This window comes from Patiria miniata, unplaced genomic scaffold (genome assembly GCF_015706575.1).
Source record: "Patiria miniata isolate m_02_andy unplaced genomic scaffold, ASM1570657v1 HiC_scaffold_14, whole genome shotgun sequence".
Taxonomy (NCBI): Eukaryota; Metazoa; Echinodermata; class Asteroidea; order Valvatida; family Asterinidae; genus Patiria; species Patiria miniata.
Window position 1 is genome coordinate 2,969,734 of NW_024037052.1, and position 24,497 is coordinate 2,994,230.

Consider the following 24,497-nt stretch of genomic DNA (forward strand, 5'->3'; position numbering starts at 1 on the left):
ATACATTGTATACCAGTACCTCATTTGGAGGACAAAATGAGAGAGCAATTACTTACTTTTCATCTGAAGGAGTCATTTAAGCTAAAAGCTTGCTTATAGAGGATTTATTATGCTAATGTCCACAATTGGATATTACTGTCACAAATGGTCATATTTTAAGGGAGAAGTACAGTAGCTTATTCCGGCCAGGGGAAGGTGGGGGGGGGGTGTCAAAAAAAGCCCCTCCCCCAACTGAAAAAAATATCCATTACTGGAGACTTCATTATCCTGCAGAATCCTGTACCATCAATGGACTCAGTGCACAAGTACCCCTCAACGGTTGGAAAGAGAGAGTCGGGAGGGACCACTGACATCACAATAGGAGAGACACTTGTATGCATTGGCCCGTACGCCTACCGCTTGTGCAAAGACGACACTACAGATATCTGCACATGTTATTCGTGCATACCGGTTCTTCACAGCCTGTGCGGCCATCTTGATTTTTTTCCCATTCAAATCAACGTAACCATAGCGAGGCTGGAAGGAAAAATAGTCTGGTTCCTTTGTGTACAAAAAACATTATTATTCAGTACTGTTATTGGATACAGGAAACATTACTGAAATGGCGGCAGCATGATAAAGGTCTATAAATAGTCTTAAGTGCACCCATGTGGTGTAACCTTCCAAGGGAGATCTTGAAAGCATGCAAAAAGCAACACCTACTGCTCAGCACGTACCGTTAGTCCATCTAATTCTACCGGTACCTCCATGGTCTAATGCACAACCTCACACTATTGCTCATACCCATTTCAAAATTGTCCTTTAGTTGACTGTACAAGCACGCATTTAGAAAATGACAAATGCCTGAGATACGCAGATAGCACAATATAGCCTAACTAGCACGTTGGGACATCATCAGCACCAGCGATGACAGATAGGAGGACGCAATTCATGAATTAGTGCCCAAGCCTGACACATGGGCTCATAGCTGGCATTTCATCATGGCCTTAATGAGCACATGACATTTTGTTCTTGTAAGTGTGATTCCTAGCCAAATATCCATGGGTCACGCCGTACATCATACATCTGGGCTGCCATTTAAAGGGGTAGAGTATGATGAAATACCTTGGAGTTTAGGGCAGTAGGATGTCCACAATACATACATGTATTCACGAATACTGCAATTTGTATCCTTGTGGAGACATTTCTTTGTTCTCGTGTACTAGAGTTTGAAAGAACAGTTTCAAAATGCTCTTATTTTAACCAGAATTAATTTCCTTGGCTGAAATTCGGATTTAATATCCCTTTTCTGAAACTCTTCCATTTGCGACAAATCAACCCACCTTGGAAATTCCTAGTTTTTGAGTAAAATCCATATATCTATTTCGTGAAAACCTTGTATAGACATTTTCATCTACAGAAATTGCCCTGTGGAGACGTATACAATCTTTTGTTCCTTATTGTGTGCATGTCTCCAGAGGGCACGGTGTATCAGATCATGTATACATGTGTGTATACATACACACTGGAAATGTAAAAATATGCTTTATCTCCACTTCTGTTGCCTTTGCTATGAATATGATAAATTGAGTAAATTTCAATGTTCAATTCCATTAATGAGAGAACATCTGTGCTCACGGAGTGGATGTGCGTTTATAAAACATGACATGTGTATGTGTGTACATGTACATGTACATGTTGATACAATGCTCATGTACATGTAGGTAGTACCAGTACACCCTACATCTAAATTTACTGTACAGCTGTATACATGTATATAGGCACATCTGACTGTTGATAGTAAGTCAGAGGCAATTTGAGGCAGCTGTTGCATTCATCTATGGTAGCAACTCAAGACCATTAAATGTGTCTGGCATTAGGAGACTAAGACACACAGCAGAAAGCTATAAATCATATTTAATGGAAACGCGGCAATCATGTTTATGACTATCAAAGGACTAGGTGGGTACAGGGATTGTTATTGAGCCTTGTTAGCGTGGGACTTGGAAGAACTGACAAAAATTGTTTTTAACCAGAAGGGGGGGGGGGGACAATGTAGTGAATAAAGATTTGAGTCCGAAATATTTGGTGATTTTGTTTTACAACTACAATATAGCCTGTGGAAGAACATACATATGCACAGGTCATGTAAATGAACATGTACTGTTGTACAAGCCTCTACAGTGTGTACTTTATCTGAGAATATTTGATAAAAGAGATCAACACTGGAAATAGCGAGATGGGAATACTCATTTAAATCTGTAGTCAAGCCCCCCCCCCCCCCATACCCGTGTCCCTTGTTCATAGGCAATGGTGTGCGCTTGTTTTCTTTTCATGAAGTTTCATGCCATGACATATTTCACGGCATGCAATTCTGTTCAGAGCTAGCAAGGTTCTTCACTTCAGGTACAGTTTGCAAGCCCTTTCTTCTGTACAAGTGACACAGACTTTGGTATTAATTTGGAGACTCCAGTGAGCTTATATGGATTCTGTAATTACAACCTCCAAATATACGAAAACAATCAGATGCAACAAAATTCAGATATTCAGTTTTCCAATTTTTTTATTTCAAACATGCTTCGACACATGTACATGTAGGTCATGTAAACTAGCATGCCACTGGGAGGGAAGACAAGGTGTGCCGTCGGATTAAGCTTAAGACTGGTGGCATTTTGATCAGGGGAACATGGCCTGATGGAAGGCTGTGATAAGCAAAATGTGGGGGAGGGATACTGCTGAGGAAAAACCTCGCTGCAGACAGATACACACCAAAGTAGCTGGAAATGTCAAGACGCGGGTGTTGATTTTACGCTATCGTTTTTCTCCCTGAAATTGCACAGGCTCCGGGCCATTGTGCGTCCCTCCTCGGCTGTCATTTTAATAGCTCCAAGCACTAGACATTTCCCCCTTACAATCTTTTCTTGATCTTCATTGTTTCTCCCATCTTATTTGACTTGCAAATGTCTGAAAGCTGGAGAAATGATGGAGTGGGTGCGAGCATTGCCACTGCACAATACACACACAGCACGGGCTATAGCTGATGGGGTCTTGAAAGCTTTCAAACGGGCGTAGAGGATGTTTTCGCAGGGCCGGGCACGTTTGGCCGAGGGGCCATTTTACGGATGCATTTTGGTTGCAGGCTACAGTAACTGCTTCTTTCTGCTTGAGATGCCTCAAAGTAAACTCAAGCTATCCTTGGGCCATTTGCATTAGTTTTCTGGCATTCAACGAAAATCGACACAGCTAATTGTACATGTCTGATGACATCATGTGTATGGTATTTTGAAATAAAGTAAAGAAAAAAAAAACCTCACAAAATAAAATATTGATCTTCTCGAATTTGAAAAATATTACATTTAGAGTTCAGAATAAATGTTCAAAACAATTTCACTAAAAAAAAAAGAAGCCAATTAATAGTATGTCCATCTCGTGATTCATATTGTAATCTGACTGAGTGGACCATTTGCAGAGCTCTATCAAAAAGTAAACAACCAAATTATTGTTAAAAAAGTAACTTGGTTTAAAGATAGTTACGGAACTATAAAAATCCCTGTGAAATGATATCTTCTGGCATGCTGCTATCTTGAAGAAAACTACAAAAGGTCATTTCCAAAGATGTGCCATGTGTCACAATTTTTGGAAATTACCGTTTGTAGTTGGTTTGTAATTCGGATATAATCCATGAATGGGTGCAAGCATTGAAATGACGCACATGCACTCAAGGCTGCTATTATTCGTCGGTTCAGTGTGTGACATCATGGAGAAAGAAAATCAGCTGAATGAGGATCATGTCTCGAATGCTGTGTAATCGGGATTGTGTCACGAGAGGGTGCAATTGCGGCATGACTCCACAAATTTTGAAATGACATCAAGGTCCAAAATATTGTATTTTCTGGAAATAACATTCACAGAGCTAAAAGTTCATCAGGTTAGTGGTTAAGCACCCGTCTATAGATTTTGAGCACTTTTGTTGCTTCCACACACAAAAAATGCACAAATGACAAATGGTCCATTCTACCTTTAACTATACAGGTCCCAATTTCATGGCTTTGCTTACCGTTGGCGAAAAATCCTGCAGAAAATTCTGTGCTTATGGTAAGCGTAGTTCCCGTGTTAGCGAGGAATTTCGGCTGAGGTATGTGCATCCATATACATGTATCCCATAACTAGGGATTCTGTGCTTACAGGGCTAGCACATAATTTTTCTGTTAGCGCTGTTAACACAGAACGGTGATCGTAAGCGTGGAATGCGTTAGTTAGCAGAGCCTTGAAATTGGGCCAAGACCTTACTGTCTTGGGTCACATGTAAAGTGGTTTCAGGCAGCAACATGATTGGTTTCCTATAAAATATCCAATTCCATCTCCCTTGACTTTTTTCCCCCCCATCCAAACTATCCTCGGCATTTCGCACCAGAGCCCCAGTGCCTGCCCAAACCACATTTTCCCTGCCAAGAATCCAATTCTCCCCTAGGGTGCAATTCTTTTAAATGGACTCATCACTGGCTGTAATAAAAAAGCCAGGCAGCCCACAGGGGGGACCCACAGTCAAGTTAGACTACGCAGCAAAGGCTCAATTAGCTGCAGTACAGTGCCTTAGATGACGTAGGGTCCATGTGTGGCACAGAAGACAGGTTTTCCAGAAGATCACGTCAGGCGACTTTTGCTGCATTGCCCTTCCAGGTCTGTCATTTCTGATTATTCACCCCGTGATTTCATTTATCATTCCTATTTTCTAATGTAAAATTTTCAGATGAAAAAAAATAAAAATATGTAGACTGATGGAGCAAGGGAAGAACTAGCCATGGCAACTTCAGTGCATTCATGTTAAAAATATGGTTAAATGTACTTTAACCTGTTCCGACTTTGAAAGGTTACTTAAAACACAAAGGAATAAAAAAATACATACATGTACATGTATTGTTTTATTCCCCCATGCATAATCTGGGGACTAAATACTGTAGGCAGGATTTTATACTTTATAACGGCTCTATGACACTTGCACCAGGGCTATGCAATGTATACATGCATTTCAAACAGTATTCAATAGTCAGATAATGATCATAACACCCTGCTCAGCTAAACTCAGTTGAGAACAACTCATACATGTACATGTATGCCAACTTCATCACATACTGGTACATGTACACACGTTTCATTTGGGCTGATACATTGTAGCTTTCTTTTTTGCTCGGAAGCAAACCTTTTCCCCCCTGAAATTTTGCCTTGTTTCTCACTTTCTATCCACCCAGTATATATATTGTGTCTTGAGAAAGGCAAGGTAGCGGTACACGAATGTATAGATTGGTTCAAATAAATTATTTCACCCTTACCGGTTCATTTGAAGCGGCCAAAATTTCTAAATAAAACTACAGTACTGGTAGTTCTTTCAAATGATCAAATACTGCAATACACCATAGTATTACATGTACATTATGATTGGATGAGAAATTGTGTATGCATAATGTACCGGTACAGATGCAAGTGTTTCAATGAACATTACGAAAATGAAATTATGTTAAATACTGATTGAACTGTACTTCTCTGCCTAATGCACCTTAAACACAATGTATTTTTCTTACAAGTGGCTGCACTAAGTAGTGACTCACTTGGGTATAAAAATTGCATTGCTTTTGCACAACATTCATCATTTACGCAGAGTGAACATCATAATCCCTATACGGTAATGAGCGGTTTCTTCAGAGAGCTTAACAGTTTCTGCCTGAGATAATTATTGATTTATGTGGGCCCTGATACCTTTAGAATTCTCCATAATGACACTGTACATGTACAGAGTATATGTACACGTTCATTGTACATGTACTAATGTATCTTCTTGTACATGTACATGTACAAATGTATGTGTGTATTGTTGGGAGACTTTCACATTGCAACAGGTGTATGTATGTTGTACCATAGTTTGGGGCCGCATTTAAAGGGAATACATGTATATATATAAAACATTTACTTTTGCTGTAATTTTCAGAAATGGATGGATTGGGGGGTTAGTATTTTATAAAAAAATATTGTTACACTGACTTGTTAGAAGTTTTGTGTTCGTGGATGCTGGAAAAACCAAGAAAAACAATCATGCTTTTGTAGTCTGGTTCCCTGACCCCACTTAAGATGAAACGAAGCAATTTATAGACGTCGGGGAGTTGTAAGGTCAGGTAAACCAGTCTAGCCGGCTTGTACCCATTCATAGGTGTGTAATCGATTGCAAACAAAATGTGGATTAACTACATGTATGGCAAATTGGGGTCAGTATTTGAATAAGTGTGGATGTACAGCTATAGTAGAATAACCACAATGGAATATTAACAATCCCTCACGGTAACTTTTGACAAAATCAAATCCAATGTGAATGCGGTTTCAGTCGCTAGCGACAGATAATCAGCAAGTGAGTCAATCAGGTGCAAAGACGACGCTAAGCTGGCCCTCTGCAAACAGCAAAAAGATGTTTTACTTCCTTTGCTTAAATGCACACTCAGAATTGGGATGAGGCGGACTGACCATGGACTGACCAATGTCACCTCATGAGGTCAGCCATTTGTGATTGCATCATGGAGCTATGTATCAGCCCTGATAGGCCACATACCAAGGTGTCCTAACTAGGGTCATCAACTGGCTAGCTGGTCACTCAATGCACCAGTAATTGGCTGTTTGTCACTTACACTGGTCTGCAGGCTGGAGGAAGGAACAGGCTTGTCTGGTTCCCCAATGACCACAGTCATAAATCATGAGCCCACTGTAGGAGGCTGTTTATTTGGGGCTTGCTGAGCATGGGAGGTGTTTATTTGGCCTGTGGAGGGCGATGGGCTTGTGGATGGGTTGGGCCAGTAAGATCCATGGTTACAATGTATTATAAAAAGAAAATTGATAACTGCCTGTTGAAAGTGTTTTGTTTTTCAACTTTTAAAAGCTGGTGTAAGTAATGGTAGCCGAACTGCATGATGTAGATTTCGTGTAATACGAGTTACAACTGTTCAGTATGGCAGCCAGAAGGGACGCATTAGTTCTCATTCCAATGCAGCATACAAGTACCGTAATTTGCGAAATATAAGCCGCGGCTTATACGTTGAATTTGCCCATGAAAATGTTTACTGCGGCTTATACACAAGGTGGCTTATACACAGGGTGGCTTATACACAGGGCGGCTTATACACCAAGCCTTGAAGAATGAAAATTACATTTACATGTACTGGTATAAGAAAAAATCTGTTGCTGAAATGAGTTATCAATTAAGAAAGTCATTAACAAACCGAAAGCACGTCCAACGAAAAGGTACTGAACGATGAAAAATACTGCAGGCCAGCCGGCCATGTGTGAAAGAAAGCTCACTAAAAGAAATGTAATGGACACCATTTACCAAAAACAATGTGATTATGCAGATTTAAGGAACAACAATACAACAAAACTTAAGCAGGCTATTAAAACACTACCTGCCGAAATTTCTGATCTACAGATACCATACTTTTTGAGAAAAATGTGAAAGTGTGTCTTCATTTTTCTGGACACAAACATATATGTTTCTGTTGAAAGGAAAAATGGTAATTTCTCTTCTCTCAAAATATGACAACATACTAGGCGCAATGACCTCACAGGATGAATGATCCTATTATTTACTAACAATCAAGGAGGATATTTCATGATATTTTGACAGTTTATTTTTGAATGTTTGCAAATGGTGTCCATTTAATACCTTTAAGCTAGAGTTGCTCGGAGGACACCAACCCTTTATGTGGCAACCACATTAACGAGATCCATACCCGCTCATTTTTATTGCCGATGCAAGGGCGCAGCAATAAACCTAATATCTCCCAGGATTTCACTTGTTGCTGTCCATCACTGGTTCAAGGCGCATGCTTAACATCATCCCAATTCCCCAAAGCCATTTCGATGGGAATCATTTCCATAATCTTTGCTATGGGTGAATGTCCACCATGCCAATACTTGTCAAACACTGGCGCGATGAGCCCAATGTAGCAACTCAGTTTTTATCTGTTAAATAACTGCCAAATGTTGTTGTGGATCTTGGTGGTTTCAAGGTTCGATACTGATTTTTAAGATCAATGGGTCAACTCAAAACATGTGCGTGAAGCTGTCGGTCAAGGTGATGTGATGGTTATTACATGTATGTTGGTGTCTTTTCATTCCATATCAAACTCTCATACTCCCATGCCTCACAGTGCCCCTCTTCAGTATACAGGTAGCTTTTAAGAACGTTATGAAAATCAAAATACAGGTTTTTAAAGGTTTCCACACGTACCAAAATATAGGCTTTTATAGGTTTTTAGGGAGCAATTTTTCAGCATTAGGTAGCAGAAATACAGTGAACCTGCACGTTGTCCCTAAAACTACCTGTAATTTGCAGGATATCATGCAAACTGCCCATTTCTGAAACACTGAAAACAATCTTAGAGAGGTTGCATAATGATGATCTTATTTTGGCAAAATATGATAACTTGTTATTTAAAACTTGTTAAAATGTAGGCCTATGCTAGAAGAAAATATATATTTTTTTTAAGTTTCATACGTACATAGTTACTTAAAAAAAATATACATGTAAGCTCCCAAGTTGAAGGATAGGTTTTTATAGCTTTGAAAGGTTTCATTGTGATGCCTTTAGTTCTTCCGAGAAATGTTACGCCTATGCGTGTTACACAACAGCAGTGTCATATTTGTGGGTTTGATTTACAATAATGCAGCTTTTAGAAACCATGACTGTTGCAAAACCTTCAATAGAATCTGCATTCAGAAAAGTATTCATTTCCTTTTCATGATGTTTTACAATGTAAGCCTCAACACTTGACGTCAGGTCTATTCCCAATACATGTGCTGTGCCTACAATGTATGTGTTTACACCCATAGGCTTTGCGCATACAAAATTTTAACAGCACTAAAAATTATTTCAACAAGTCCATGTATTTATTTTTTCAGCTGTTTTCAATTTATTGCTACACATACATGTAAACACCACTGATGGCACAGCGTGGTGATAAGGACAAACAACTTGCCATTTAAGAAAACAGGTTTTTCTTAAAAAGCGATCGATAACGTCCCGTACCCCGCATGATAATACGCAGTTTCTCTTCGTGTTTACCGTACCGACGTGCGTATTGATACAGCACCCCCAACCGCCTGTGAATCTTCTGCATTCCAAGTGTTGTTCTACTTCTTTCTCGGGACAAGAATTGCGCATTAGCCGTATTTGATTTGACCTGGTTCGGGCCAAAATCAATGTATTTTTCTTTCACCTTCTCACACCGAGGGACTGCCAGGGCTCAGGAAAACAGATTGTGGCGGTCTTTGACGGACAAGTAGGCCTGGCATGAAATCAGCATGAATGAATGGACGGTGGTTGGAATGGCACCTTGCACTAGTCTGTCCACACTAACGGTTACAAAAGTGTGACATTTAGAGGGAACCATGGACAGGAGTCGATACATGAAGTAATATGTTAAGTTTTCCATCTTTCTTCATGCAATATCTTGGTAAGAACATTGCCCACCAACAAGTTTGATAAATTTCTCAGGTTTCGAGATATTACAGAGGATTATCTTCAAGATTTAACGTTCATAACATGTACAGACATTTCATTTTCAAGTGGTGGGAAGCAGTAAATAAAATACATCAATTATCCCAAATTTGTTCCACTGAGATATCTAGGTATTTTGAACTACAGGGTGGGCACATCTTCAAGACTTCATGTTCATAACAGGGACAGAAATTGTGTCACAAATTTCTGTCCATGTTATGAACATGTATCAAGTCGCATCATAATTTCATAAATTGCTTTAATGTTGAATGATACTAATTCTTCATATGTAATATAAATGGAACATGGGCTGGATTTATTATAACAAGAACATACACCGGTATGAATCAAGAGTGTCCGTCCATGTTATGAACATTATCCTTCATTTCATCTTAGCCTACATGTATGGCATCTCTTTCAAACTAGCAAAAATCTAGGTTAGAACTTCAGGGTTTTTTTGTGAATGAATCTTTTATTGGGTGGTGCTTGCTCAATTTCCGTTTGCTCATTTACGTAGGAATTAAGTGTCAATCCCTTTAAATGGGGATATGTTTAGGAAAACACATTGTTACTGAAAATTATTTTTTTGCTTCAGATTTTACATGTACCGGTATGAGTACATCAGTTATCAGAAAATCACAAACGTAAGAAATACAGCTTGAAAAAACTAAAACAACTTTAACAAAACCAGTATTTTTTCCTTCTCCAAAACTCTAAAGAAAGTCCACATGATTGAATGTTCACAAAATATCTATGTTCAGATTTTTTTCAAACGTACGCCATTTAGGCAAACTTGGGAAGACGTTTGCTGTAAATCATAAATTTAATTTAACCGTAGTAAGTGGAAGACATCCGGTACAAACACAACATTATATATATTAGAATCTTCTTATACAACTGCAAATTCTCCTTTCACAAATTTGTGACATGCAAATAGAATTTGATGAAGAATGCATGCAGTGGACTGTGGAAAATGATGGTGCACTAAATGAGAATTCAACAAATGTATGCGAGTATTTTATGAAGTGGATTATTTTATGGCACAAAGCCCCAGCGAGCAACAAGAGGGAATAGCTATAAGTCCCAAATCTTCTGAGCAACTTGTGGGTAAAGATGGACCGATACAGAGATGAAACAGATGTGCGATATATCTCACAGGAGTGATCAGTCACATGGGAGGAGTCTTATCAACTCATACAATCTCCATCTTGGCTGCCTTCTCTCTGTAGATTTTTAAGACTGCCGGAAGTACAATTCTTCAAAGGTGACTGAGGATTTCTACCGGTTGAAAAAATGGCCCTCAGGAAGGATGTGTTGCGACACCGGGGACTATCAGCTCGGTACAGCGATTGGGTTGGACGATAAAGTCCAGCGCGCCGGAGGAATGCGGGTCAATTCAATCAAGATCTGCGGGTGCGGTGTAATTAACGCAGCTGTGTGGACAACACCGTGCAAGGTGTGGAGGGGTGGGATGGATGGAGCTGCAACGGTGAAGGGGGGGGGGGGGAAGAGAGAAAATAGCACGCAGATTTCGAGATGATTGGGTAAAAATTAGATTGGGCCCGTGTGGCCTGCAGTGATAATCCTGGGGATATTTGGGCAATGGAGTGACACTGGGAATACAGCAGCCCAGAGGATAAGGTTAAGATCACAAAGTCATTGCGCCGTTATGTCAGAGTTTTTGCTGTTGAAATGTAATTGTAGAATGTCAAAAGGGAAGAACTTGCTAATTTGGAACATGCAGGCATGCAACAGATGGAGCGTAACACTTTCATTAACTTTCAACTCTTGAAGTTGACCACCAAAAGATAAATCTGTTGTGTATTAGAATTACATGTACAATGAACGTTCTCATCTAGCAAAATGGACTGACAATGCAGTTGAAATGCTCTAGAACTTAGTCAGTGGGAATTAGTAGATATGTTTATTCCTGTCTGAAACCAAAGTCTGCAAAAATTGTCTCTACTTGAGTTGTTTAAATCCTTTTTTGGCATGCAACTGGGAATTTAGAAAAAAAGTGAGGAAACTCAAAACCACACAAGACTTTGTACACTATTTTTCAATTTGTAATGGCATTCAAGAGAAGTAAAAAACGAGGAAATCAGGGGATCCGAGGAAAATTTGCATGCCCTGTGGTCAGCACAACGCTGGATCACCAGTCTTACAGTACAATTATGCTTTCAAGAAAAAATCATTGAGAACAAGTACATGTACATGTGCAAATGTACATGTACACCCTACTTCCGTAATACATGTACATGTGCAAATGTACATGTACACCCTACTTCCGTAATCAAGTGACATGCTTGGCACATTCTTGTACTCTCCACTCAATAATCGTACTAAGTTCTTCCTGATTACACACAGCCCATCTCAGCTGCACCACGGCAATCCGGAACCCTCCCCCAGACTTTTCCAGAAATTGGCTCGTCGAGGAGGGCCCGCGATATTTGTCGATGTGTGAGTCATGAGAGGGACAAGAGATTCGATTCCAGCTCTCGCCGTCTCTCTCTCTACGAGGGAGTGAGTGCTCCTCCGATGATCGTTTTACAAATTGCTGGCAAACTGGGGATGAGGACAGTGAATAAGCCAAAGCCTCTTCAGGCTCAAGTCCCTCCATCTTTTTTTTTTTCTATGCAGCTGAAATATGAAATGTCGCCTGGCTTTTTGAGTCGCACACTTTCCAGGGGAAGGATGTGGTGGAATCGGGTCGCAGAATGCACTCTGGAGAAATACATTCTTTTGCATTTCCATCGGATGTAAAGATGTACTAATGTGATCCTACACATGAGTCACTAGTCCATGGTTCCATTTCAGAAATTGTGGCGCAATTGAGGAAGATGCAATGCTATACTGACCTGTGTGTATGATGGAAAAATTCACTACTGTGTATCTACATGAAACACATGGAAGCAAGGAGTCCTTTAAACACATAATGAATCTGGTCAAATTCTGTTGAACCAGTTCACGACGGGATTAGTTTGACACTGACTGTACCCAGGCACGGGATTGTTTTCACCAACCTCATTGCCAGACGGGTTCAGGCTGGCGTCTACGGGTTCAGGCCATCATCTGCGGGTAGCACACCCTGATATTTCCGGCCCCGCTCGCTCACTCGTTGTGTCTTTATCCGTCATCCGTTCCAAATACCGCCAAACCTTTGCGTATATGTATACACATCATCCAATGTGAACTGGTTAATTCTGTTGTTTTGAGCAGTGACTTTTTTTGGATTTTAAAGCTATAGTCCATCATTTGCAGCTATCCGAAAAGTAACTGGCGTAATTATTGTTGAAAAACATACTTGGTAGAAAGATAATAAGGGGACTAAACGCCCTGTGAAATTATTCTTTCTGGCAAGCTGTCATTTTGAAGTAATCAACGAAAGAACGGTGCTTCTTAAGACGCACCGTAGGAAAATTTATATTAGTAGTTCGTTTTGTTATTCAGCGAAGCACGCGCAAGCATTGGCACGACGCACACGCACGCGCGGTTGCTATAATTCGCCGGATCAGTGCGCGACATCGCGTAACTGCAGTCGGTTCAGTGAGAACGCGTCTCGGACGCTGAATTCAGGACCAATTCAAAACATGATTCAGCAACTTTTGATTTGAAATTGAGATCCTAGAATGCTGTTTTTCTCGGAATATACAGCTGAAGCTGAGCTGAAACTTCATCAGGTTAGTTGTTCAGTACCCTTTTTTAGGTTTTGAGCACTTTTGTTGCTTCAAACGAACAAAATGCACAAATTACAAATGATGGACTATATATTTAAGGAAACCCAAAGGGGTAATGAGGCTGCAAAATGTTACCAACATACATGTATGCACCACTGAAGAGTTTCCAGAAATGCAACTTAGGGAAAGCTTCCATCCAATTTTAAATTTTGACCCAGAATATGTACAATGTAACAACAACGTCTGACATCTTCAGTGTAGAAATCTTTGTTTCCGGTGTCTATGATGAGTGTGCACGTCTCATAACGTTCAGGATGATTTCCACGTGTATGTAAAAGAGGACAAACTTGTGAGTCATCCAGTAAGACAAAGTGAACATAAAGGTACTGACCAGTTCGCAGATGTCAGCAATTATGCTGATAAAAAGATGTTTGCGACAGAATAACTTCAGAGGGATCAAGTTCGTAATCTTTCCCCAAGCGCACCTACCGGTAGTTCTAATAACAAGCAATTGTGGACTAGATATTACAACCTTAGCAGATGGGAATCATTCTGAATCAGACTGATCAGTATACATGTGTAATTCCTCCAAAGGGACCCCCAGGCCTAAATATCTCACAGTGTCACAATGATGTAGGTGAAGTGTGAATGACATCAGGTGGTTGATTGCATGTGGAATTATATCTTGTTGAAAACAATGTCTCAAAAGAAAATTGCCTTCACATGTGCATACCGTGATGAAAGGATACCGTGAAGTGTTGACAAGGAATGGCAACAAGTAAAAGACAAACGTGATCCCTAAAAGGTACATGTATGCGTATGTTTACCTATTTTTTTCAGTGGCGTACATGTACATGTATATTTGTACATGTACAGTATAAGAATTCTCTGAAAATAGAATGGTCTTTTTAGTAGATGCCTAAATCTCCTTGAAATTCACAGTACGAGTACGTATAAACCAAGCTTATCAACGTTTGATCACTGATGTTTTTTTTTTATCTGAAATCAATAACTCAACATCTTAATAACAGGCCTTTCCAAAGCAGCTCTGCCGACACGTAACTAATCAAGATCCCACCTCAAAAGGACTCAGCAGACCCTCAACCAAATAATTGGCTGCTTTTCATCAAAGCTTCTCATTCGGTTCTCCAACACCTCGGAAGCCCACGCAGCCATTTACCGAGCCTCCGCGTGAGTGACTGTCTCTTAATGAGGGATTTCACGCGGACGTGACTGTCACGACCCGATGGATATAATGCAAATAGAAGTCAGCAGAACGTCATGCAGCTAAGCGGAGTAAATTTCCGATTTTGGCGATAGAAGCAGTTCCTGTTTGGCAATGCAGTCTGGTCAGGTGCAGCTAGTTTGATTAAATCTGAACTGGCCCGAATGGTGGGAATTTCTTCTTGCATGATCGGCAAGTGCCACTGACTTGAACAGCAAACCCCTGTTATCCAATACTCATTATACAAAAAACTGTAACCTTTATGAGGAATTCCCCACTTCAACCAGGACTGCAACTTGGAAGTCACAAAACAGAAGAGGAAATTCCATGCTTTACAAGAAATTATTCATTGTTTTTAAATTTTTAATGACATAAGTGTGAAGTGAAAAAGGAGGAAATTAGCAGCTCCAAGGTAAAAAAGTTGCATGCCTGTTCAGCTCTTCAAGTTTTCAGCAGTGCTGAAAGCATTTTGCTTTGGCTGTGAAACTTGCCACATACACGGTACATGGCATGCAAAGGCTTTTTAGTTTCTGAAAATAGTGCATCCCAGAACACGATTGACAAACTTGGAGACTGCCAACACATTTATGGGTGGATGCAGCCCCCTCCCCCCCCCCCAAAAAAAATCAAAAACATAACACTGAAAAAAATAAAAGCTTTAGACTACACTATGCGACTTGACTGAAATTCTCATCATGACCATCACCAAAAAGGGAAATGACCGCAGCCACCCAAAACTGAATCACAAATCCAAATATTCCCCTCTGCACGGCTCTGAAAAACAAACAACTTAAAAGCCCTTGTCCTGGGCTGAAAATCCCTGCACGCTTTGCACTCCTCCCTAATGAATAAGCAACTCTGTTTCAAGATTTCTCATCTTTGTGAATGAAAGCACAAGGTTGTGGGAACCGACCTGCATGTTTTATGCAGGATAACATCTCCTAGGATGTGTTTCTGGACGGAGCGCTGAGGGAAGGAGACAGCTGCTTGAGCGGTCAAGAGGAGGCCAATGTTGCTCAAAGACAGATGCTTATTCTTAGGATGGGTATGGAGAGCCAGTGGCTGCAAAATCTAATCAATTTGTTTTTGATACCGTGTTAGTGTGCACGAATGTTTGAATGTGGGAACTTGATCCTTTATGTTTTTCCGATTTAGCAATTTTTCTTTCAAGCATGTACAAGTTCAAGTACATGTAAAACTTTTACAAAGGTATAGACAGTAAGGGATATCATCATTAAACATGTAACTCAATTTTCTGTCAATTTCAATAGATGACGGCATTAACAAGTATCAAATCAAAATCAAATTTAATGATAATGCTGAAAAATACCATCTATGGGCAATTCCAGACTAGGAGTTTGGATCATTTCTTTGAATCATTAATCAGATACATCATGGTTATGTGGATGTGTCACGGACATGACACTTCCTTTTATAATGATGGAAGTGCCCCCTATCTACGTGTATAACACTTACAAATTTATGAAATGATCAAGTTATTCCTAATCATCTTCTGTAAAGTATAAGCCTACACTGCCTACATGTATGTGCACAAACAAGTCCAAATATCAAGTGATTAAATATTCCACCACTACATCATGTACCGGTATATAAAGTACATGTACATGTATGTATGTATTTTTGCCGCAACTGGCCTTCCATAGCCTTTCCTCGCTTTTATGTACTGTACACACAGTCTCTATGCCTCTTTATTATACTGTATCAACAGCCCGCCTTTTCTCCTAAAGTTTGTTCAATGTGCAAGTAAATTCTAAAAAAAGGAAATTTTGCATTTCAGAGTTGACCCTTGATGAAAGAATAGGTTGAACTGGGTGCGTCAGACGGACCAATAATGGGTGGAATTTCAGCAGGTGAATTAGACAATACGCATACAATGTACACATACCTACATTTTGCTGGCTTTGACAAAATGACGAATTGCAAGGAATTGTAACAATCAATCTTGAATGCTTTACTGTTACCATTTCCTGTTGAACTTCACAATTTAAGTCCCCACAACGCAGTAAAATAAATGTTCATTAGGAAGTATTGGTATGTATAAACCAAAAGGTAGATATTTGATATTGAAAAGATAAATCTATACGTCTATGCATAAATATACATGTATTTTTCAAAGGAGCTTTGAAAAAAAATACATAAACTTTGCGTTCAATGTTTGTCGATTTTATCAAAATGCCGACACAAAATGACTGAACTTTATCAGAATCAGATAATATAATCCATACAAGTATGCTATCTTGCTAAACTCTGACACGACTTTATGATGGATGTTGCCTGTTTTATCTACATGTACTTATCTACTGTCATTTTGTCAGTGTCAATGTTATGCAAATTACATGTATTCTTGTACCGGTACATATGTATCGGTACATTGTATCTTGCACACTGCTACTTGAATGCAAAAATATTCTATCTTTGAAAAATACATGCATGATACATGTACCGGTAACTTAGCAAACGAGTGGATGGTGATAATTCTTCGGATAAGGACAACATCAATGATTAGTCATGATTTGAATCATTCATGGAATACATTATTGAGGTAAAATTCATGTAAAAAATACATATTATATTTTTTTGGATGTTTAAAAATAATATTGCCTGAACATAGGCCTATTCTTTTGACTCGCACACATGCACACAATTCTTGATACAGTAAGTCTGTCTGTTTGAAAAAAAAAACGCAACAACATCCATGTGTAAAATGTACATTGTACCGGTATGTGTACATTTTTGTACAGCATATTCCATTTGGTTAACCACATTGCTTTTTTAAAGGCATGCAGTATCTTTCGCTTTTCATGTCTTTTGTACGTTTCCAATAACACCACCACTCAAAATCCAAAGAGGAATGTTCAAACCTAATCTGTTGAAGTTTCACCTTAGTGGATATTAAACTTTTCAAGAAAACAGTGAAAAACCATGCGCAACATTTTGATCAGGAACACAATTCTGATTCCGTCAATGGGACTCTTTATTCCAAAAATCTGTCAATTGACTGATCGTTGGAAATCACCTACGTAAATTTCTTCTAAACGACAGCAAGCCAGACAGAATAATTTCACAGGGTGTTTATAGTACCAGTATGATCTTTAATCCAAGTACCGGTAAGCCTTTAGATAATAATTCGGTGGTTTACTTTTGGGATGAAATGCAAATGATCCTATGGATGCCTTTAATGTCAGTGTAACCACAAATGGCTAAAATGTAACCACTGCATTCACAGAATGTTCAATTCAAAGAGAAAAGGGCTGTGGCTCTACACACAATGCACACTGTACAGGAGGCCAGATCAGGCTTTCTTTTCAACAATGGCTGAAACTTCATGGAAAAGAGTGAGCTGAGAAAGCACAATGATGTATGTATCAGCTATTGGGTTCCTGTATGAATGTATAATGCATACAAGAATATACACGTACATGTATGTACATGTATGTACCGGTAACATAAGGACTGTACAAGAAATATCCTCCATATGTCACTTTGTTTTATCACAACAGTACAAATGTACCGTACAAGTACAAGTTTGCCAAATGCCACCTTCACATACATGTACATGTATGGACATACTTTTAATCCGTATGAACTGAATTACTGATGTTACAAATTTGGGAAAGCTACAAAATATTATTTTTTTTAAAAGAGGGGGAAAATAAAAAGGGCAAAATCAATTGCAAAATCCTTCTACATGTACATGTATTTTCATAACCAGCAGATCAAAATCTGATGAAAAAAATCACAACAGGTGAACAAATCATTTACATGTAAATAAACAACCAAGAAAAATATAAAGGAAAAAAAGGAACAATTGTGACAAAATTTTAACTTTTCAGACAGGCACAAGTCTTTCAAATAAGGTAAAAAAGCATAACACTGCATGAAACCGTCACATATTATACCTTACCAAACAATAGTCTGAGGTCAAACAAATGGCAGACAACAACAAAGGCGCTGCACTTTTGCGCACTATGAACCACGCTGGTTACTTTAACACATCACCGGTTAGTCATGCACACCACTACGCTGGATGCAGGTATTAATAATTGGCGAGAAAACAGCGCGCTCATTCATCGGTAAAGCTTTACACTGCGAATGCTCCGCTCAAATGGTAGCTCAAGGTTAATTGCCAGACAGGTTTTTTTGAAGCGATTAATTCATATATTCAACCTGAAGTGAAGCAGAAGCTATGGTATTCGTTTCACTGGATCGAGTGATCTCATTTAATTTGGAAAAGTGCGTGGTTGAAAAAGGCATGGCAAAATTAATGCTACGCGTATATTCATAATATCTAATGGGTTTTTGAAATCCCTTGTCAGAAAAAAATATTACTTTTTTTTTAACTTTAGTGTAATACCAATTGATATTTATTAGCACTTCTTTTTCTTATTATATCCTTGCACTGGGGAATTCCTCCCAACGCTAGAAAAGGGGTTACATGTACATACTGTACATACAATAATGTACTTCGTATCGAGGAAACTCCATACCACAAATTATTTTGTAAAGTGTTTTTCAATTTGTAATGGCATTCATGAGAAGTTAAAAAAATGAGGAGATCAGCAGATCCGAGGAAAAGGTGCATGCCTGAATAAAGTTGTTGAGACTGTACCATCTATCCAGCCAGGCATTGTTGTTCATTCTTTTTGTTTGTCCTGTTACGCGATTCCCTTTTCTATAATTTTACAATCTTTAGACAAAGAGTTGACTCGAGAGGGTTAAACCTGCAACCTCCGGGACACTGCCTTTTTTTATTTGGTTCATTCCTTCATCCCAAATTTTAAAAGTATTTTAAGGTTTTAAGGGGAGGGGCAATAGGGTTGAGGATACACATGTGTAGGATCCACAAGGCACTAAGTCTCCAAATCAAATACGTCTAAGTCACTGGTAAACATGGACCATGGATTCAAAAAGATTTTCAAACGTGCACTTGGGCAATAAGAGACGGACACATTCCCAGTGACACTTGGGAGATTAGTGAACTACACAGTCCAACCTCAACCAGCATGAGCAGACAAACGTCATGACCTGAGGGGCAAGATTCCGTCTGATTGACATTTCCCTTTCATGTACATCCTCACGAACTGATCAAGATGAAGGACTTATAAAATACCCTTCCTTGTGCTTGGTTTTGTCCAATTTATCCAGCCCTAGTCCGATTGTCACCACCCAAGCAAAAAGAGCTGAGTGAAACCTGGCATGTACTGCAATCAGTCTTCGTCTGTTCATCAGTACAGAACTGTCACGAGGGGTATGAGTGATTATTCTTCCACAAAAAATCACCACAAATCTATGACTTTCCCCCCAAAAAAGGCAGACGGTCAAGCATTTGCCACCAGTTATTTGAACAAGAGGAACACAAAAAGAAAATGTATTTGATTAACCAGTGATTTGTGTGTGTGCGTGTGTAATTTGTGAAATTATGTTAATTATATTTCAATTTACGGTACATGTACATTAAGTTTTATGGTTATTTTCTTGGAATGCTCATTTGAAATTTGTGAAATATACTATTATTATTATTAAATGATAATTAATTAATAAATTGTTATCATTAATAATAATTAAACAGGCAACTTTTTATATCTCAGTTCTGAAAGTTGTAAAAAAGTAAAACATTTGTTACATATTTGCACCCTCTACTTTGGAACTACATGTACATGTACCGTAGATTTGCTAACATAATTTACAAAACTACATTTGACCAATATAATCCCCTGGCATATATGTACTGGTAGATCAGACTTTGAATATTTCTTCACATATTTTCCCACTGAATTATTCTCTGATTTTGACTGAGTGGTTGACATTTGCAATTTTCGAAATTTAGATAATCTATCCATTGAGGACCGACCAACCTGCAAATGCTAAGAATCTTAACAGTTCCGAGTGTTAACCAAGCCCCTGGATCCTTCCTTCCTGCCTTGCTCTTTCCTTCAGAGACTCATGCATTAGCCATGAATGTTGTGATTTATTGTAGTCTCCCTTATGTCTGTCACGTACACTAGGGGTGCAGGGGAAGGCTAGCACTGCATACAGTATTGCGATATGAAGGCAGTCCAGTGTACTTTCAACTTCATTTGTGACTTTTTGATTTCGCGGTTCAGTGCATCTGGGTTAATTGCTATTTTATGCGCATTGATTTGCATGGGATTACGGAAGACATTGCACTCCATAATCCTTCAGCATTCCCTGATTCCAACACTATTTGTGATGTGTTGGACTCAAATATCTCAAATATATTGTAGCATCCAGCTCAGGTCGAGTATTCCAGTTTGTGTCCGTGGGCAAGACGTTTTATCACAAGAACTTTTTCCCCTAGGAGTAATGTAAGGATTGCTTTTAGGAAAGGGGACTGTACCGGTACTGGTATGTCCATTAAGAAGCTAAAGAGATCTAACTGCGCATGCACATTCTGCCGGCCTTAGCTACATGTAATTCACCTTTCTTTTGCCTTTTAACCCTAACCTTCCCAATCCTCAAAACTCCTCTTTGCAAAATGGATGCAAAATGGAGGATTTTGCAGGATTGAGGCTATACATGTATGGCCAAATTGTATGGCTAATTTTGAAGGATGCACTGTGTCAAGGTTTTTGGCCAGACCTTGTGTTGTTTATGCTCAGCCATGCATAAATTTAGACCTAAATTATATTTGAAACCCTCCACGATGTCACTGTCTCTGCCTCAACATATTGACAGTTTGCAGGATTGAGGCAGTGGTCACCCCTCCGAGGACCACATTCAAGAAATAACAGAGGACTTTGCAGGATTGAGGCTGTATGCAATTATTACATGGAGGCAGTTGGAGGATTTTACAGGACTGAGGTTACATCCTAGCAAAAATGCCTAGGGAGTTACGGTTAATGAAGGTACGTACATGTATTTTGATAATTGGAATGAGCAGGATGGACTTTGTATTTCCACGGAAGCCCACCACTCTTGATTCCACCATGTCTCCCTTATTTTAAACCTCAAGGCATTTCCAGGTCCTAATTGGACTTGACCTGCCATTCTGATGCCTATCATAACCATATCACGCAGTATAGTAAGGCAAACACTGCATAATACTGCCAGCAGCGGACCAGACTGGGACGCAGATGGGATATGAGAAGGCGTGATAGTGGGCTTGTTAACACCCAAGTCACAACAAGATTCCCTAGAAGACTCTTGAGATGAACAGTTTTTCCCCAAGGGCTCATCCGGGTCAGTTCTGGATTTCCATTTCTTGTTTCATAGAGTCTGACATTTGGAATTTACAAGCTAGTTACTACTTAAGTACGCATGTTCTCGCGCTTTTGAAGATACTGTTACATACATGTACATGTACCTATGTACTCCGTTATGTACTCCGTTAAGTACATGTAGCGGTACATACTACGGTACATGTTTCATTGTGCTTGCTGTAAACTGCTTTTGTAAACAATGCTCAGGTACATGTTACAAAATAACATTTACCAATCTCTTGTACAAGAACAGCACGTTCCCATTCCCAAGTAAGTACATGTACATTGTACATGTACAAGAGAATGGGCAGCACTGCAGAGATGCAACAACCTCCGGCATTTCATGCTGCCTTTTGATCAAACTTTCCAGTGGACATCTCTTCGAGTGTGAAAAATAAAATACTGTTATGCATGTATGTATGTATTGTAAAAATGTAGTAGTTAATTTGAATGATGAAAGGATTGAAGTAGACTCCAAGTTCTGCTGTTTGTGTGGAAAAGCCAAAGATAGGCCCTAAACACATTTAATATATTTGTTAATATTGGATTTTCTGAAAGATTTTAAGGATTCTTAGTTTACATGTAAAACTCATCAAGGAGCTGGGGGCCTTTAAGATTTGCATATCAACAGTACACGTAAGTAGACTGCGATGATCAAACACATAAATGTATTAAACACGCACTTAAAACAAACCCATTTATATGCAACTGACACGATCAAGTAATAACATGCATCTTACAAATAAACACACCACTTAAAACTCCACCAGACTGTCTCGTGTATAAAGGGTCTTCTTAATCAAAAGGGGTCCCCATCAAATTCTGAAAAAAGTCATTCCACATAAGAAACTTTGATAGATGTCATTAAAACACCCACGCAAAAAAACAACCCTGCGTCTCCAGGAGACTGGTCTAATGGCTGTGAGCCATTTTCATGAAGCCTCGGTCACGTTCAAGTGGGACAAGATCGGCCGAGTCAAAAACTAGAGCTTATTTGGAGTACAGGACCTGCGCTGGTTACATGTTTACTGTCTTAAGTTTCGCGGCCGGCTGAAATCCAAACCAGGTCCAAGGAAGCAGCCGGAATGATAAGGTTCTTGAGTCTAACGTGGCAATTCAGATGGGTGAAAAGGCAACAGAGATATGTGCATTCCTGCGTTCTGGAGTGATGTTAGGTTGGATGGGCATTTGGATGCAGGATAAAAGTGGACCTTTCTTGTTTATTTAACATTTGTACTGGCTTTTGCCAGAGGGGTGTCTGTGTGTATTTCTGACACCATGTAAGCTTTTTACAATAAGCAACTTTGTTATTGAAGTTGTTAGCAAGTGGAATGTTCTGTTTTTCAATTCAAGGCAAATCTGAATGTCTGATTTTCTGACTAAAACCCTGATTTGCACTATTTTTCCAGCTCTTGTTTAAAATGTTTTTCTTAAGTTTTGAAAATTCTCTTGTTTAAAGATGTTTTTCTTAAGTTTTTTTTAATTCTTTAGGTAGAAGTACACCTGTACAGTTTCTTAAATATATGTCTTACTCTTTTCACTCGTTATCTACTTAAGTGGATGTTGTGCTAGTACAATTGTTCAATTACTTTGGAATCGTAAGAAATTCTTTGTTGTCTATTAACCATTTACTCCACTCTGGAAGTGAAAGGCACTTACTGCAGTTGATACATCCTGTGTGTGGCTAAGGGCAAGGGGAAAATTTAGGATGGGTTTCTATAGTTTTACAGAAATAATCACTCACCTGCAAAGTTGTTATTGCACACGCAGGTATAGCCGGCCTCCTTCTGAATGCACTGACCATTCCTACCACAAGGGTTGGAGTAGCAGTAGTTGATCTCCGTTGTGCAATAGTTGCCTGTGAAACCTGGTGGGCAGTCACACTTGTACAGAGTCTCCGGGTGGATGGAACGGAAGATGACGGTCTGAGTGGCGATGAAACCCGACGAGCTCCAGAAGGACAGCGGGGAGAGACACTGGGCGTAGTCCTGCCCGCTGCAGATTTCATACAGGCAGAGGTTGTCTCCGAACGGCAGCACCTTGGCCGTGGAGACTTCAGAGAGGGTGGACCGCATCAGGTAGACCCGCTCCTGGAGGTACTGGGAGGTGAAGAAGGTACCGTCTTGGTGCTGGGCGGCAAAGGAGACGTTGAGGATGGGCGGATCCGTCACGTCATGGTCCTTGACGCTGAAGACGTAGATCAAGTTGCGCTGGGTGGGGATGATGTTGGACAGGGCGTCAACGAAGCGGTTGATCTTAGGGGATAGGAACTCCTGGGAGTTCATGTTCTCCAGTTGGACTGTGATGCTGCTGAAGAGGAGGTCGTTGGTGACCATGGTGAGACGGAAGGTACACTGTTTTGTCACAGCATTCAGGCCATCTACAACAATCAAACCGAAACAATACCAAAAAAATACATTAATATTCTGGACAGATGTTTCTGGAATACTCATGTGCTAGTAGAGGACAAGCAAATTCTTGGGTTACTTCTTTAAAAACTGAACCGTTAAAGGGATTATTGTAGAACGTTTTCCATATTTTCAAAGATCATACATGTACAAAAGATTGAAAAATACCTTTTTTTTTCAAAAATAAGAAAAACGGAGAAATACTTTCAACTGGAAGTTTTGAGGAGCTATGGACAAGTTTGTCAAACTTTGTCAACATTTTATTGAATTTCTGTGGTTCCATTACTATCATCAAGGATGTAGAATACTAATTAATATGAAACAAAAATCATTCCAAAAGACAAATTTGTGGCCTTTATTACACTCTAAGTTAGTCAAAATATTGACTGGTTTTCCTACATGTAGTTATTGAAAATTGACCAGGAATTTAAT

General features: G+C 39.4%; 1 protein-coding gene across 3 annotated transcripts in view; it reads right to left on the reverse strand.

The window, feature by feature from the left end:
* LOC119721892 (cadherin EGF LAG seven-pass G-type receptor 1-like) overlaps nt 1-24,057 on the reverse strand; it is an 85,635-nt gene extending 61,578 nt beyond the window's left edge. For all 3 annotated transcript variants that reach the window (XM_038191836.1, XM_038191833.1, XM_038191834.1), the window contains exon 1: nt 23,402-24,057. In XM_038191836.1, coding sequence (XP_038047764.1) covers nt 23,402-23,993 — 592 coding nt within the window. In that variant the 5' untranslated portion in view covers nt 23,994-24,057. The remainder of the gene's footprint in view (nt 1-23,401) is intronic.
* Between the last annotated feature and the right edge of the window lie 440 nt (nt 24,058-24,497).